This window comes from Solanum stenotomum, chromosome 3 (genome assembly GCF_019186545.1).
Source record: "Solanum stenotomum isolate F172 chromosome 3, ASM1918654v1, whole genome shotgun sequence".
In the NCBI taxonomy this organism is placed as follows: domain Eukaryota; kingdom Viridiplantae; phylum Streptophyta; class Magnoliopsida; order Solanales; family Solanaceae; genus Solanum; species Solanum stenotomum.
The window spans coordinates 47,599,451-47,614,512 of NC_064284.1; the positions used below are offsets into that span (position 1 = coordinate 47,599,451).

Genomic DNA, 15,062 nt, shown 5'->3' on the forward strand with positions numbered 1-15,062 from the left:
ACTTTGTGAAGTAATCAATGGCGACCAAAATGAACCTGTGACCATTGGAGGCAGCAGGCTCAATCGGTCCAATAATATCCATGCCCCAGGCTGCAAATGGCCAAGGGGAACTCATCGCATTGAGCTCGTGGGGTGGTACCTTGATAAGATCTCCATGCACCTGGCATTTATGGCATTTTTGGACAAATCGGCCACAATCATTTTCCATAGTCATCCAGAAGTATCCCGCCCTTAAGATTTTCTTTGCTAATGTAAGCCCATTCATGTGCGTCCCACACACTCCAGAGTGCACTTCTTTAAACAATTTTGTGGCTTCTACAGCATCCACACATCTCACTAATCCCAGATCGGGTGTCCTCTTATAAAGAACCTCTCCATTCAAAAAGAAGTTATTTGTCATTCTTCGGATTGTTTTCTTCTGAATACTTGTTGCCTTTTTCGGATATTCGCCAGCCTCTAAGTACTTTTTCACATCGATATACCATGGATTCCCATCCCATTCTGCTTCCACATGTGAACAATGTGCTGGTTGTTCTTTTAAAACTACCTTAATTGGATCGATATAACTCTTTTCTGGATGTTGTATCATGGACGGTATAGTTGCAAGGGCGTCAGCAAACTCGTTCTGTATTCTTGGTGTGTGTCTGAACTCGGTCTTCCTAAATCTTTTGCATAACCTCTGTACCAATTGTACGTATGGTAAGATTTTAGGATTCTTCACTGCCCATTCTCCTTGAACTTGATGAATCAACAAGTCTGAATCACCAATTATCAGTAATTCTTGAACATTCATGTCAAGAGCCATTCTAATGCCAAGAATACATGCTTCATACTCAGCCATGTTATTAGTGCATCGGAATCTAAGCTTTGCTGTTGCTGGATAATGTTGCCCCGATTCAGATATCAACACTGCTCCAATTCCTGATCCTATAGAATTTACTGCTCCATCAAAGAACATTCTCCACCCAGGATATGATTCTGATATGTCTTCCCCTACAAACAATACGTCTTCATTAGGGAAATATGTTTTAAGCGGTTCATATCCTTCATCTACTGGGTTTTCAGCAAGGTGATCTGCCAAAGCTTGCCCCTTGATTGCTTTCTGAGTCATGTACACAATATCGAACTCACTCAACAATATTTTCCACTTTGCTAGCTTTCCTGTGGGCATTGCTTTCTGAAATATGTACTTAAGCGGGTCCATCCTCGAAATGAGATGTGTTGTATAAGCCGACAGATAATGTCTCAATTTCTGAGCAACCCAAGTCACAGCACAACAAGTTCTCTCTAAAAGGGTGTAACGAGCCTCATAAGATGTGAATTTCTTGCTCAAATAGTATATAGCTTTCTCCTTTCTTCCAGTCTCATCATGTTGTCCCAACACACACCCGAATGCATTGTCAGAGACGGATAAATACAATAGCAAAGGACTGCCTGGACGTGGTGGCACCAACACTGGTGGATTCGAAAGGTAACTCTTGATGGTGTCAAAAGCTTTCTGACATTCTTCGGTCCATTTGGTTGGCGCATCTTTTCGTAGTAACTTGAATATGGGCTCACATATCACCGTTGATTGAGCTATGAATCGACTAATGTAATTTAGTTTTCCCAGAAAACTCATTACTTCCTTCTTAGTCTTCGGAGGAGGTAAGTCTTGAATTGCCTTGATCTTGGAAGGATCAAGCTCGATACCTCTTCTGCTAACTATGAATCCGAGTAACTTTCCTGCAGGCACTCCAAATGCACATTTGGCTGGGTTCAACTTCAAATCATACCTACGTAACCTGTTAAAGAACTTTTCCAAGTGTGTTAGGTGATCCGAACTCTCGCGAGATTTTATGATGACATCGTCCACATACACCTCGATTTCTTTGTGGATCATATCATGGAAAATGGTGGTCATAGCTCTCATGTAAGTGGCTCCAGCATTCTTGAGGCCGAACGGCATCACTCGATAATGGTAGACTCCCCAAGGTGTGATGAATGCTGTTTTTTCTGCATCTTCTTCATCCATTAGAATCTGGTGGTATCCCGCAAAGCAATCTACAAAATATTGCAACTCATGCTTAACACAATTATCGATGAGTATGTGTATGTTTGGCAAAGGGAAATTATCTTTCGAACTTGCTTTGTTGAGATCCCGATAATCCACGCATATCCTGATTTTTCCATCTTTCTTCGCCACTGGAACAATGTTTGCCAACCAAGTGGGATACTTGGTCACTTCAACGACTTTTGATTCGATCTGATTCATGACCTCCTCTTTTATCCTTAAACTCAGATCGGGCTTGAACTTTCTGGTTTTCTGCTTTACTGGACAGTACTCTGAATTGATAGGCAGCTTATGGGAAACAATATCAGTGCTTAACCCTGGCATATCATCATAAGACCAGGCAAACACATCGATGTATTGCCTGAGCAGCTTGACCAATTCTACTTTTTCTGTTGCTGCCAAATGAACACTGACTCGGGTTTCTCTGATCAACTCGTATCTCCCAAATTTACTGTCTCTGTTTCATCTAGGTTGGGCTTTTTATCGTCTTCAGGTTGCCTCAAGTTCTCGGTAAGGTGTTCAGGCATCATAGTTTCCTCATTATATTCTTCACATTCATCTTCATCGACCTTACTTGGTTCGCCGTGTTCGTGACATGTCATGACATTGGCAGGTTCAGATTCATTTTTACTGAAAAGAACAACAAATCGACCATGTTAGATAGAAAGAGTTTAAATGTATTTGTTGCAGAATAATTCGCAATGACAAGATAATCAATTTAAAATAAACGAGGCTTTCATTGGAATTTTAAAAAGGCGTACAAACTTTGGTCATGACTCATGAGTCATTTCCTTTTTAAACATTACGATGAAAAATAAAGTGACATAAATGGTGGTTTCGGGCCTCGTCCGAACAACACCGATTTTCAAAAAATAAAACTTCAAATCTTGTCTTTGTCTACCAAGCCATTCGATGGATCATAAGTGGAGTGGCCATCCAATTCTGCAGCATCTCTCCAGGTCCGACATCTCGGATGGTGGGTGTTGTTGTGCATTCTGCCGAGATCACAGCACAATCTTCTTCATCAAACAATTTTCTCATCCCTTCCACTAGACCATCAATCTCAGGCTCTAAAGCTTTAGCAACAAATGACTGGTACAATACTGGAATAGGCTTCGGTATATCACAGTCATGTTTCTTCCTTGTTTCTGCTTCAAACAATTCTTCCTCTGTTGGGGCATAACCGATACCGAATCGGAAATTTTGAAGTGGTATAGGAAGAGGTTCGGATATGCCATCCAAATTCTTGCCTAACCCACGCCCAGGTTCAAAACCACTTCTCAGCATAGTTGCAGCTAACATTTTATACACTTGCGGCATTGGTACTTGCAGTGTCGTGTCTTCAAAAGCAGCATTCATTATCTCCACCATGTGAAAGTCAGTACCCTGAGAAGACTCTTCAATAACTGGAATGGAGAAACCAGGGTAACTATGATTACTCCCTTCACCATGGATGACAATTTCATGGTCCTCCCAGATGAACTTCAAAAGTTGATGCAATGTGGATGGAACTGCTCCAACAGCATGGATCCATGGTCTTCCTAGCAATAAGTTGTAACTTGTAGATATACCCATCACCTGGAATTCAGTGACAAATTCTGCAGGCCCCATTTGGATACACAGGTCTATTTCCCCCATGGTCTCTCTTTGCGAACCATCAAACGCCCTTACATTCATGCGGCTTTGACGAATTTTCCCTACATCATAATTTAGCTGAGTCAGGGTTGATAATGGGCAGATATTGAGCCCTGAGCCATTGTCAATCAATACTCGAGCTACAAACTTATCCTTGCATTTGACGGTAATATACAAGGCACGGTTGTGCATAACCCCTTCGAGTGGCAACTCTTCTTCTCGGAAAGAGATTTGATGACTCCCAATGACATGACTTACCATGGTGGCCAGATTCTCACCACTTGTTCCCGTCGGCACATATGCTTCATCAAGTACCTTCAACAGTGCTTTTCGATGGTACTCAAAACTCATTAATAGAGCCCAAACAGAAATTTGAGCGGGAGTCTTCTCCAAATGCTTGACAATGGAATACTCCTTAGGCTGCATTCTTCGCCAAAACTCTTCAGCCTCACCCTCTGTGATCGGCCTTTTTTGATTCTCCTTTCTTCGTGTCTCCTGAGTTAGTTCTTTTGGAATATAGCACCTTCCAGAACGTGTCATCCCTTGTGCGGTGGCCGCCTGGACAACAAACCTTTTTTCGGACTGTTCATTGCTTCTTTCCTTCACCAAAGCAAATGCCTGATGAGGTGTAGTTATTACAACAAACTCTGGACGAGCCTTTATGGTCAATGAGGCCACTGCTGGTATAAGTGAGTTGACAGCTGCTTCACCGATAGTCCCATTAGCAAGCCAATCTTCGTCTCTTTCGATCATGTTGATGGTGGCTCCTCCATGATTCGAAAATGGGTTAAGGTTCACATTGGGGGCAGGGGCTTGGAGAGTGATGACCCTGTTATCGATCAAGTCTTGAATCTTATGTTTCAGATTAATACATCCTTCTGTATCATGTCCTACCCCTCCAGAATGGTACGCACAACGTTGATCTGCTCGGAAGAACTTTGTTGTGGGATTAATTGCCCTTGCGTCTACTGGTTGGATCAATCCTGCCGCTCTTAGACGCTCAAAGAGTAGGGTACGTGTTTCTGCCAAAGGAGTGAAAACTCTGGGAGGCTTTCTTTCGAGGTTAGGGCGGGGTAGATTGTTGGCATTTGGGTTGTTTTGTCCGGGATTTTGGTAGACTGGTGCATTGGCTTGGTGATTTGGTAGTGTATTTTGGTAGGTTAGTGGTTGATTTTGGTAGATGGGCGGTGGTGCTTGGTAGTTCTGTTGTGCATAGTAGATTGGGATTGGAGCTTGTGGAGATGGTGGGTAAATATTTGAGGTGGGGAATCGATTGGAGTTTCCAATGGCAGAACCAGACCCAAAATACCTTTGCGGCCTTGGCCTCGGGCTAAAAGATACAGCAGACATGTCCTCTCTCTTTTTCCTAGCGAATCCTGTGGCCATGGATGGTGAGGATTTGTTGGCGGCCTGCAAGGCAGTGAGACTTGTAACCTTTCCAAACTTGAGGCCATCTTCTATTGCTTCTCCCATTCTGATCAGCTCCGAAAACTTTTGTCCCATCATAGGCAACATCCTTTCATAATACTCGGGCTCCTGAGCTCGAATAAAAGCAGAGATTATTTCATTTTCAGTCATCACAGGTTGTACCTTTGCAGCTTCTTTCCTCCAGCGGCACGTATATTCACGATAGTCCTCCGTGGACTTTTGCTTGATTTTTTCCAAATAATATCTTTCAGGGACAGCTTCGACATTAAACTGGAATCTCTCCAAGAAATCTTTGGCCAGAGCCCCCCATGTAGACCACTGACGGAGTTCTTGAGATGTGAACCATTTTAACGCCTCCCCGCTGAGGCTTCGACTAAACAACCTCATAATCAATGCATCATTTTTCCCGATACCCACGAGTTTGTCACAATAAGCTCGTAGGTGAGCCATGGGATTGCCAATACCATTGAAGGTTTCAAATTTTGGAATTTTGTAACCTTCGGGTATTTCCAAGCCAGGGTGCATGCAAAGGTCCTCATACTCAAGTCCTGTTATCTTCCTCGAAGATTGAACACTTTTTACTGCCTCGGAGATGGCATCCTTCATAACATTCATCTCTTGTTCACGCTTTTCTTCTCTCAACCTCCACTCCTTCTCCATTTCTTCATAGTGATCAAGCTCCGGTTGAACTGGAAAGCTAGGACATGGCTCAGAGATTGTATAGACTGGTGGAGTTTGGAATGTTACGGAAGGGTGTGTAGGCAAGCTAGGCAAAACATTTGGATTATTGGGGACTGGGACTGGGATTTGATAGGTTGGCATGAAGTTTTGGGAGTGATTAGTGTTAGGTGCTTGGTTCGGATTTGGTAATGGTGGTGGTGTTTGGTAGGAAGTGCTGGCATAAGGAGTGTTGGATACAGTTAAGTCGATGGTATGAGAATTAGGGATGGAAGTGATTGGTCCTGTGGTATGGGTAGGGAAATAGTTGGGTAATGGGGAACTCAGTGATGGAAAAGGAGGAGGAGGTCTTCTAGTTTCAAGAGGGGGTTCATTCAATGCAATGGCCAGTTTGGCCAGATCTTTGGTCTGTTGAAGCTCTTCCTGCATATCTGCAATTCGTTGCATTAACTGAGAGATCAACTCACTCTGATCAGCGAGTTCAGCATTTCTGATGATCACGTCCACTATTCCCGTTTCTTCAGAAGTACCAGTCATTTTGCTCTTGCCTTTCTCTAGAGAATGATCAGGGAAGGATAGTATGATTGCTTTAGATCTTGTAAAGTAGGGATGGTCAGCCAGTTTGATTTCAACACAGATCAGTTTTTACCTGTAGAGAAGAACAACTCAAAAGACATATGTGTTAGTTTTTGTTTTTAACGAGATATGCAAATAAGATGACATAATAATAAACACACAAGTGTCATTTTGCTTCAAGCAGATTAATCCACGAAAATATTTTGGGTGAATTTGAGGACTCAAATGGAAAGAAATTTTTCTTGCAATTGAATTAGAAAGGTCGACTTGCATAGAATCTTGCTAATTTCTTCCACTCATATGCTTTTGTAGGTGAAACTCTTCAGAATCATTCACTAATAAGGGAGAATAAAAATTGAAAAGATAAGGACCGAGCCTTAAGTAGGCTGCCTACGTATCCACCAAGGAAATCAGGTCCGACGTAGTTCGAATTACATAAGATAACCTAAACGTACCCTTCCCAAAATTGATAGAGAGACTAGGCTAGAAAAGAGCTTCCTACGTACCCCCTATAGGCTCAAGTCTCGCGTAGTTCTTGATTACAATAAAAATTTAAAAACAACATGACAAACATAAGAGAAGTGTTACATGAACCTAAATCTACCCAAAGGTTTCTTTCCTTCTACTTCAACTGTAGGGTGACTATTCGGTGCTCTCGTCATCTGAACCTACTTTTGTTTTACCTTTTCCCCTCATGGAAGGAGCATTCCCAAAATTTAGTTTCTTAATGTCCCGTTCAATTTCGGGGATCCTTGCAGACGCTGCTTTAGTGATATTAATTATCTCTTGATCAATTTTTGCAATCTTTCTTTTCACCGAGGCTGTTTCCATGTCAACCTCAATAATTTTCTCTCGTAGCATCCATTCAGTTTGGTCAAGTATTGCAAGTCTCCTTTTGGCTACAGCTATCCTCTCTCTAGTCTCGATAAATTTTCTGAGCATTGACTCTTCAGTTTCTTCATCACTAACCAAAGCAATGAGTGGGATTGGTGCGTTGACACTTTTTCCAGACATTCTAGCAAGTCGACCTTCCTGTGATGGATGAATAAAACTTAGGAGATTTTTAGAGTAGACAGTTTATATATTTCTAAGAAACTTGGACAACACTTCAGAAGTAATTTGGACGGACTTTGTTGTTGTGAATTTTAATATATGCTTAGAGTGCTCTAAGAAACAAGAGTGGATTAATTCTGCTTTAGACAAAGTGACACATCACAACACAAAACAATTATATCAAGCAACACAGAAACAGTTTATATCGCGCCCTAAACTTGTGACATTTTTATGCCAAAGGTGGGCCTATCGAATTGAAGGATGTATAACGTCATTTGAAACATTCCATTGCCCCAAAACCCAAATTTATACAAGTTTTACGAATAAACTAAATAGGGATACATAATAGGAGAAATGGGATACGAAATATCAGTCCCGCACAGGGGTTCAATCCTACTCTATGCTTCCAAGGAAAGATCATATGTTCTTGATTTCTTGTCATCTTCGAATGTCCACGCTCTTGGATGCTATGATAATTTGATTCTTCTTCGACTTGAACAAACGATTAAAACTCAACCCCAAGAGACAATGGTTTGCTAAATGGCGTATACATCCTTCAAATTTAAACACATAAGTATGATTGTCTTTTATTGACCAATGGGCCAAATAGAAACAAGGTAGACTTCTAATGGGCCCAAACACGCCTTGGGTGTTGGGTCAACTTAGTTCAAATACGCTAAATTTGGGATTTGGTTTGGCTCTACACTAGTCTTGACTAAGAGTGGAGTTTATTTGAAGTGGACTGGTGACCCAAGCAGACAACTTGAGCTGGAGCAGTTAGCGATCGTTGACCATCCAGTGGCCAACTACATTCGCCAGGGTACCCCGAGAACAATTTGGTTAACGAACGACTGCGGCCCGTATAATCGTCCTTTATGTAAAAAGAAAAAAAATGTCATTTGACAGAATAAATGATATGCATACAATGACAGTTGATATAACAATTAAGCAAATAAGGCACATTTGAGGTAAAACAATTCAACAAATATTAGCAAATAGTCAAAGAGAGTCAAGTCATTATGGTTAGAACCTAATTGAATCCCCAGCAGAGTCGCCATTTCTCAAAAATTCTGTCCCAATTTCCATTACGAGGGGAAATGGGAATCTTATTGGGAATATGACCGAACCCTTGTGGCGCCTACGTATCCCGTTGAGACAGAAATCAGTCAAACGTAGTTCTCATCTCAAGAAGTGACAAAAATTGAAAATTGATAAGAAAATGACCGAGGCCAACATAGGCCGCCTACGTATCTCATTCTTGAGAATTCAGGTCAAACGTAGTTCAGGTCAAAAGAATAATTGGTTTCTATTTGAGAATTCAGGTCAAACGTAGTTCAGGTCAAAAAATAAAAAAAAATTGACTAAAGATTATAAATGACAATACAAAAGTTGATAAAAGAGATTTGTTAAAAACAAAACAACACAGAGAAATAGCTCGTCTTTTGGGGAATCTAATTAAGTTATTTAACAATTCTAAAGTTAGAGTTAATGATAATAAAAAACAAACAATAAATAGAGACAATTAAATAATTTAAAAGTAAAGGAGAAATGAATTTGGGCCCTTTTTGGGCCAAATTCGCTGCCACTATTGGGCTTAACCCAATTCCCGTTTTTGTATACACTTGATGTATATCAGTGTATATCGGCGTGTGTATAGGTGTTTTTCATGTATAGATTGCTTCCAAACACCCGTTTTTCACCTCATCTTTGTATTTTCGTATTTTTGGCCTGTGTTTCCTGTACCGAACATGTATATCAGTGTATACAACTGTATACGACGTGTATACAGCCCATCTTAAAACTTTCCGGGCACCTGAAATCTGAACTTCCAGCCCATCTTTTTGCATCTCATCATATTTGTGGTAATCAGGCTAACTCAAACGATGAAAAGAAATTTGAGCCTCTATGGCTCAACTCGATAATGCAAGGAAAGGCAAGTCCATCACGGACTCGGAAGGGGTTCATACAACAAACAAAAGAAACAAAATTAGCACAAGTAAGAAAAAGATGTATTTCTGACAAGCAATATATTAATACCCATATTGGTAACAATTCAAATGCGAGCTTATCAACTCTTATTTTTTACAGAAATAGAAGCAACATATGAATAGGGATGTTAATTGAACTATTTAATATTACTACCATAATGCATCAAAAATTGAGTACTTTAGTAGGAAAGGTTAAAAACACTTCGAATTAACTAACATGCTAAAACAAGTATTCATCTCCGTGTATTAGACCCCAAGGAACACCCCAATTATTTTTCAAAGTATTTTCAGCTTGAGGAACAAATACAGGGTAACTATTAGATTCAAAAATAAAAAAAATAAAATTTAGTCAATAAGCAGAGACACGCATGAATTATTAAAGCAGGAACTAAACACTTAAAATGAATCATTTGTTGTTGTCAACTGAAAGGGAATTAAGCCAAAAATATCATGTAAACAATACTAGATAAGCAAGGTGCTAAGTTGAAGCATATCATTGTATGTTCTAGGGGGCATTTGAACAATCTCTAATGTAATATAATTTATTTTTATTTTATTTTTTACCCATTTCAATAAATTCTCTAAGCATAAATATGTTACAAAAAGATATAAATTCAATCAATTAGAGTGTTATAGACTAACAAGCATATATACATTCACAACAGTCAACAAAATGCATAAAGGAGAAGAAACTCAACTTAATACACATTTGCTAGTTGCTAGGCCTTAAATATCTAAACAACATAGTACTTATAAGGATGACTTGCAGGGATTCATTTAGACAAATATTTAGGCAAGACTTCATCTTCAAAGGAACTCATAATAAATATGACAACCAACATATAACTTAAATAATAATAAAAAAAAAGTTCTAGGCAAATGACTCATACTAAAGATGCACAAAAAAACAAGTTGTCATTTTAGCAACAATATTCTTGCTTTGGTCATATCTGGAGAAAACAACAATCACATAGAACTAGCATTGATCAAAACAAAAAAAAACGAAATCTTTAGACGCCAGAATCAAAATATTGAATTAATTTTAAACTATGCTTTATACACAAACCAAGCAAACATAAAGGTCCAATTACAATATACAAATACTCTAAGCCCCGCTTGATCATATAAGCAACATAAGAAAGTAGAGAAACGGAATATTACCTCTTTCTGAGCAGCGAGACTGAAATGACGGGTTAGAAGCGATTCCACCACCACCGATGAAGTCCGGTGGTTTCGAAAGGAAAACTTATAACTCAAAAATCAAAACTCTTTTTTTTTTTTACTATAGCAACCAATTTTTCATGAAGCTTTTTTTGTCTCTTTTTTTTTCTTTCTTTTCTCGCCTCCCTTTTTTTCACATCGTGAAAAAGATCCTAAATAGATGAAGAAAAGGGCTGTTTTGAGAGGGAAAAAGGATTGAAATTTTTTTTGAAATTCAAAATCTTTGCTTGTTCTTTCAAGTCAACAATAGAAGGGATGGGAAATTCTGAAATTGTGGAAAAAAGGGACGCGGCTGGTGTGACGGATCTGCTTATTTACACAGATTTCTCACCGGATTTGCTGGGATTTTCTGGAAATTCTCTACTCGCGTGAAGAAGGAGGCGCACAGGGCAGTGGGGTCGTTTTGGTACAGTTGTATGTATTGTTTGCTGGGTCTTTTGGGAATTGTTGTTATATGTATTGTATTGTTGTGGGCTTGGGTTTATAGGTATGGTTGGGCTTATTAGAAAGCTGAAAATGGAATTGAATTGGGTATTTATTTGATGGGTTGGGAATTGAAAAAATGGGCCTGGATCATTGAAGTGGGCTGCTGAAATATGGCAAGTGAATGGCCCAATTTCTGATCTCAACAATGAATTTAAGAATAAGGTGAGAAAGTGGCTAGCATTGCAATTACACAATAATTGGTTTCTTATGATCCATCGAATGGCTTGGTAGACAAAGACAAGATTTGAAGTTTTATTTTTTGAAAATCGGTGTTGTTCGGACGAGGCCTGAAACCACCATTTATGTCACTTTATTTTTCATCGTAATGTTTAAAAAGGAAATGACTCATGAGTCATGACCAAAGTTTGTACGCCTTTTTAAAATTCCAATGAAATCCTCGTTTATTTTAAATTGATTATCTTGTCATTGCGAATTATTCTGCAACAAATACATTTAAACTCTTTCTATCTAACATGGTCGATTTGTTGTTCTTTTCAGTAAAAATGAATCTAAACCTGCCAATGTCATGACATGTCACGAACACGGCGAACCAAGTAAGGTCGATAAAAATGAATGTGAAGAATATGATGAGGAAACTATGATGCCTGAACACCTTACCGAGAACCTGAGGCAACCTAAAGACGATAAAAAGCCCAACCTGGATGAAACAGAGACAGTAAATTTGGGAGATGACGAGTTGATCAGAGAAACCCGAGTCAGTGTTCATTTGGCAGCAACAGAAAAAGAAGAATTGGTCAAGCTGCTCAGGCAATACATCGATGTGTTTGCCTAGTCTTATGATGATATGCCAGGGTTAAGCACTGATATTGTTTCCCATAAGCTGCCTATCAATTCAGAGTACTGTCCAGTAAAGCAGAAAACCAGAAAGTTCAAGCCCGATCTGAGTTTAAGGATAAAAGAGGAGGTCATGAATCAGATCGAATCAAAAGTCGTTGAAGTGACCAAGTATCCCACTTGGTTGGCTAACATTGTTCCAGTGGCGAAGAAAGATGAAAAAATCAGGATATGCGTGGATTATCGGGATCTCAACAAAGCAAGTCCGAAAGATAATTTCCCTTTGCCAAACATACACATACTCATCGATAATTGTGCTAAGCATGAGTTGCAATCTTTTGTAGATTGCTTTGCGGGATACCACCAGATTCTAATTGATGAAAAAGATGCAGAAAAAACAGCATTCATCACACCTTGGGGAGTCTACCATTATCGAGTGATGCCGTTCGGCCTCAAGAATGCTGGAGCCACTTACATGAGAGCTATGACCACCATTTTCCATGATATGATCCACAAAGAAATCGAGGTGTATGTGGACGATGTCATCATAAAATCTCGCGAGAGTTCAGATCACCTAACACACTTGGAAAAGTTCTTTAACAGGTTATGTAGGTATGATTTGAAGTTGAACCCAGCCAAATGTGCATTTGGAGTGCCTGCAGGGAAGTTACTCGGATTCATAGTTAGAATAAGAGGTATCGAGCTTGATCCTTCCAAGATCAAGGCAATTCAAGACTTACCTCCTCCAAAGACTAAGAAGGAAGTAATGAGTTTTCTGGGAAGACTAAATTACATTAGTCGATTCATAGCTCAATCAACGGTGATATGTGAGCCCATATTCAAGTTACTACGAAAAGATGCGCCAACCAAATGGACCGAAGAATGTCAGAAGGCTTTTGACACCATCAAGAGTTACCTTTCGAATCCACCAGTGTTGGTGCCACCACGTGCAGGCAGTCCTTTGCTATTGTATTTATCCGTCTCTGACAATGCATTCGGGTGTGTGTTGGGACAACATGATGAGACCGGAAGAAAGGAGAAAGCTATATACTATTTGAGCAAGAAGTTCACATCTTATGAGGCTCGTTACACCCTTTTAGAGATAACTTGTTGTGCTTTGACTTGGATTGCTCAGAAATTGAGACATTATCTGTCGGCTTATACAACACATCTCATTTCGAGGATGGACCCGCTTAAGTACATATTTCAGAAAGCAATGCCCACAGGAAAGCTAGCAAAGTGGCAAATGTTGTTGAGTGAGTTCGATATTGTGTACATGACTCAGAAAGCAATCAAGGGGCAAGCTTTGGCAGATCACCTTGCTGAAAACCCAGTAGATGAAGGATATGAACCGCTTAAAACATATTTCCCTGATGAAGAAGTATTATTTGTAGGGGAAGACATATCAGAATCATATCCTGGGTGGAGAATGTTCTTTGATGGAGCAGTAAATTCTAGGATCAGGAATTGGAGCAGTGTTGATATCTGAATCGGGGCAACATTATCCAGCAACAGCAAAGCTTAGATTCCGATGCACTAATAACATGGCTGAGTATGAAGCATGTATTCTTGGCATTAGAATGGCTCTTGACATGAATGTTCAAGAATTACTGATAATTGGTGATTCAGACTTGTTGATTCATCAAGTTCAAGGAGAATGGGCAGTGAAGAATCCTAAAATCTTACCATACGTACAATTGGTACAGAGGTTATGCAAAAGATTTAGGAAGACCGAGTTCAAACACACACCAAGAATACAGAACGAGTTTGCTGACGCCCTTGCAACTATATCGTCCATGATACAACATCCAGAAAAGAGTTATATCGATCCAATTGAGGTAGTTTTAAAAGAACAACCAGCACATTGTTCACATGTGGAAGCAGAATGGGATGGGAATCCATGGTATATCGATGTGAAAAAGTACTTAGAGGCTGGCGAATATCCGAAAAAGGCAACAAGTATTCAGAAGAAAACAATCCGAAGAATGGCAAATAACTTCTTTTTGAATGGAGAGGTTCTTTATAAGAGGACACCCGATCTGGGATTACTGAGATGTGTGGATGCTGTAGAAGCCACAAAATTGCTTGAAGAAGTGCACTCTGGAGTGTGTGGGACGCACATGAATGGGCTTATATTAGCAAAGAAAATCTTAAGGGCGGGATACTTCTGGATGACTATGGAAAATGATTGTGGCCGATTTGTCCAAAAATGCCATAAATGCCAGGTGCATGGAGATCTTATCAAGGTACCACCCCACGAGCTCAACGTGATGAGTTCCCCTTGGCCATTTGCAGCCTGGGGCATGGATATTATTGGACCGATTGAGCCTGCTGCCTCCAATGGTCACAGGTTCATTTTGGTCGCCATTGATTACTTCACAAAGTAGGTCGAAGCTACTTCCTACAAAGCTGTGACAAAGAAAGTTGTGGCCGATTTTGTTCGCAACAATTTGATATGTCATTTTGGAGTTCCAGAGTCTACCATCACAGATAATAGAGCAAATCTGAATAGTCACTTGATGAAAGAGATATGTGAACAATTCAAAATTACCCACCGCAATTCAACTATATATCGCCCTCAGATGAATGGAGCTGTGGAAGCAGCTAATAAGAACATCAAGAGGATACTGAGAAAGATGATTAATAACTACAAATGTTGGCATGAAAATTTGCCTTATGCTTTGCTAGGTTACCGCACCACAATTCGAACCTCAACTGGAGCAACTCCTTACCTATTGGTATACAGAACAGAAGCAGTGATACCAGCTGAAGTTGAGATACCATCTTTAAGGATTATTCAGGAAGCTGGATTGAGCGATGCCGAATGGATTCGTGACCGATATGAGCAATTGGCATTGATTGATGAGAAAAGAATGAATGCTGTTTGTCATGGCCAGTTATATCAACAGAGAATGACTCGTGCTTTCAACAAGAAAGTAAAAGTTCGAACATTTGAGGTAGGCCAATTGGTGTTGAAACGCATTTTCCCTCATCAAGAAGAATATAAAGGGAAATTTGCACCTAACTGGCAAGGACCGTATGTCGTCCACAAAGTACTATCAAGAGAAGCTTTGGTTCTAGCAGAGATGGACGGTCAGGTGTGGCGAAAAGCTATCAATTCGGATGCCGTCAAGAGATATTACATTTGA

At 39.9% G+C, this 15,062-nt stretch overlaps 1 protein-coding gene and 1 pseudogene across 1 annotated transcript in view; one reads left to right on the forward strand and one right to left on the reverse strand.

Moving 5' to 3' along the window:
• The window catches only part of LOC125858994 (uncharacterized), a 22,594-nt gene extending 16,263 nt beyond the window's left edge, over positions 1–6,331 (reverse strand). The window contains exons 1-3 of the mRNA XM_049538745.1: positions 2,955–6,331; positions 2,487–2,683; positions 3–2,370 (exon numbers count right to left, since the gene is read on the reverse strand). Of these exons, the coding sequence (XP_049394702.1) occupies positions 3–2,370; positions 2,487–2,683; positions 2,955–6,331 (5,942 nt within the window). The remainder of the gene's footprint in view (positions 1–2; positions 2,371–2,486; positions 2,684–2,954) is intronic.
• A 4,556-nt stretch (positions 6,332–10,887) lies between these two features.
• Positions 10,888–15,062, forward strand: LOC125858995 (uncharacterized; annotated as a pseudogene).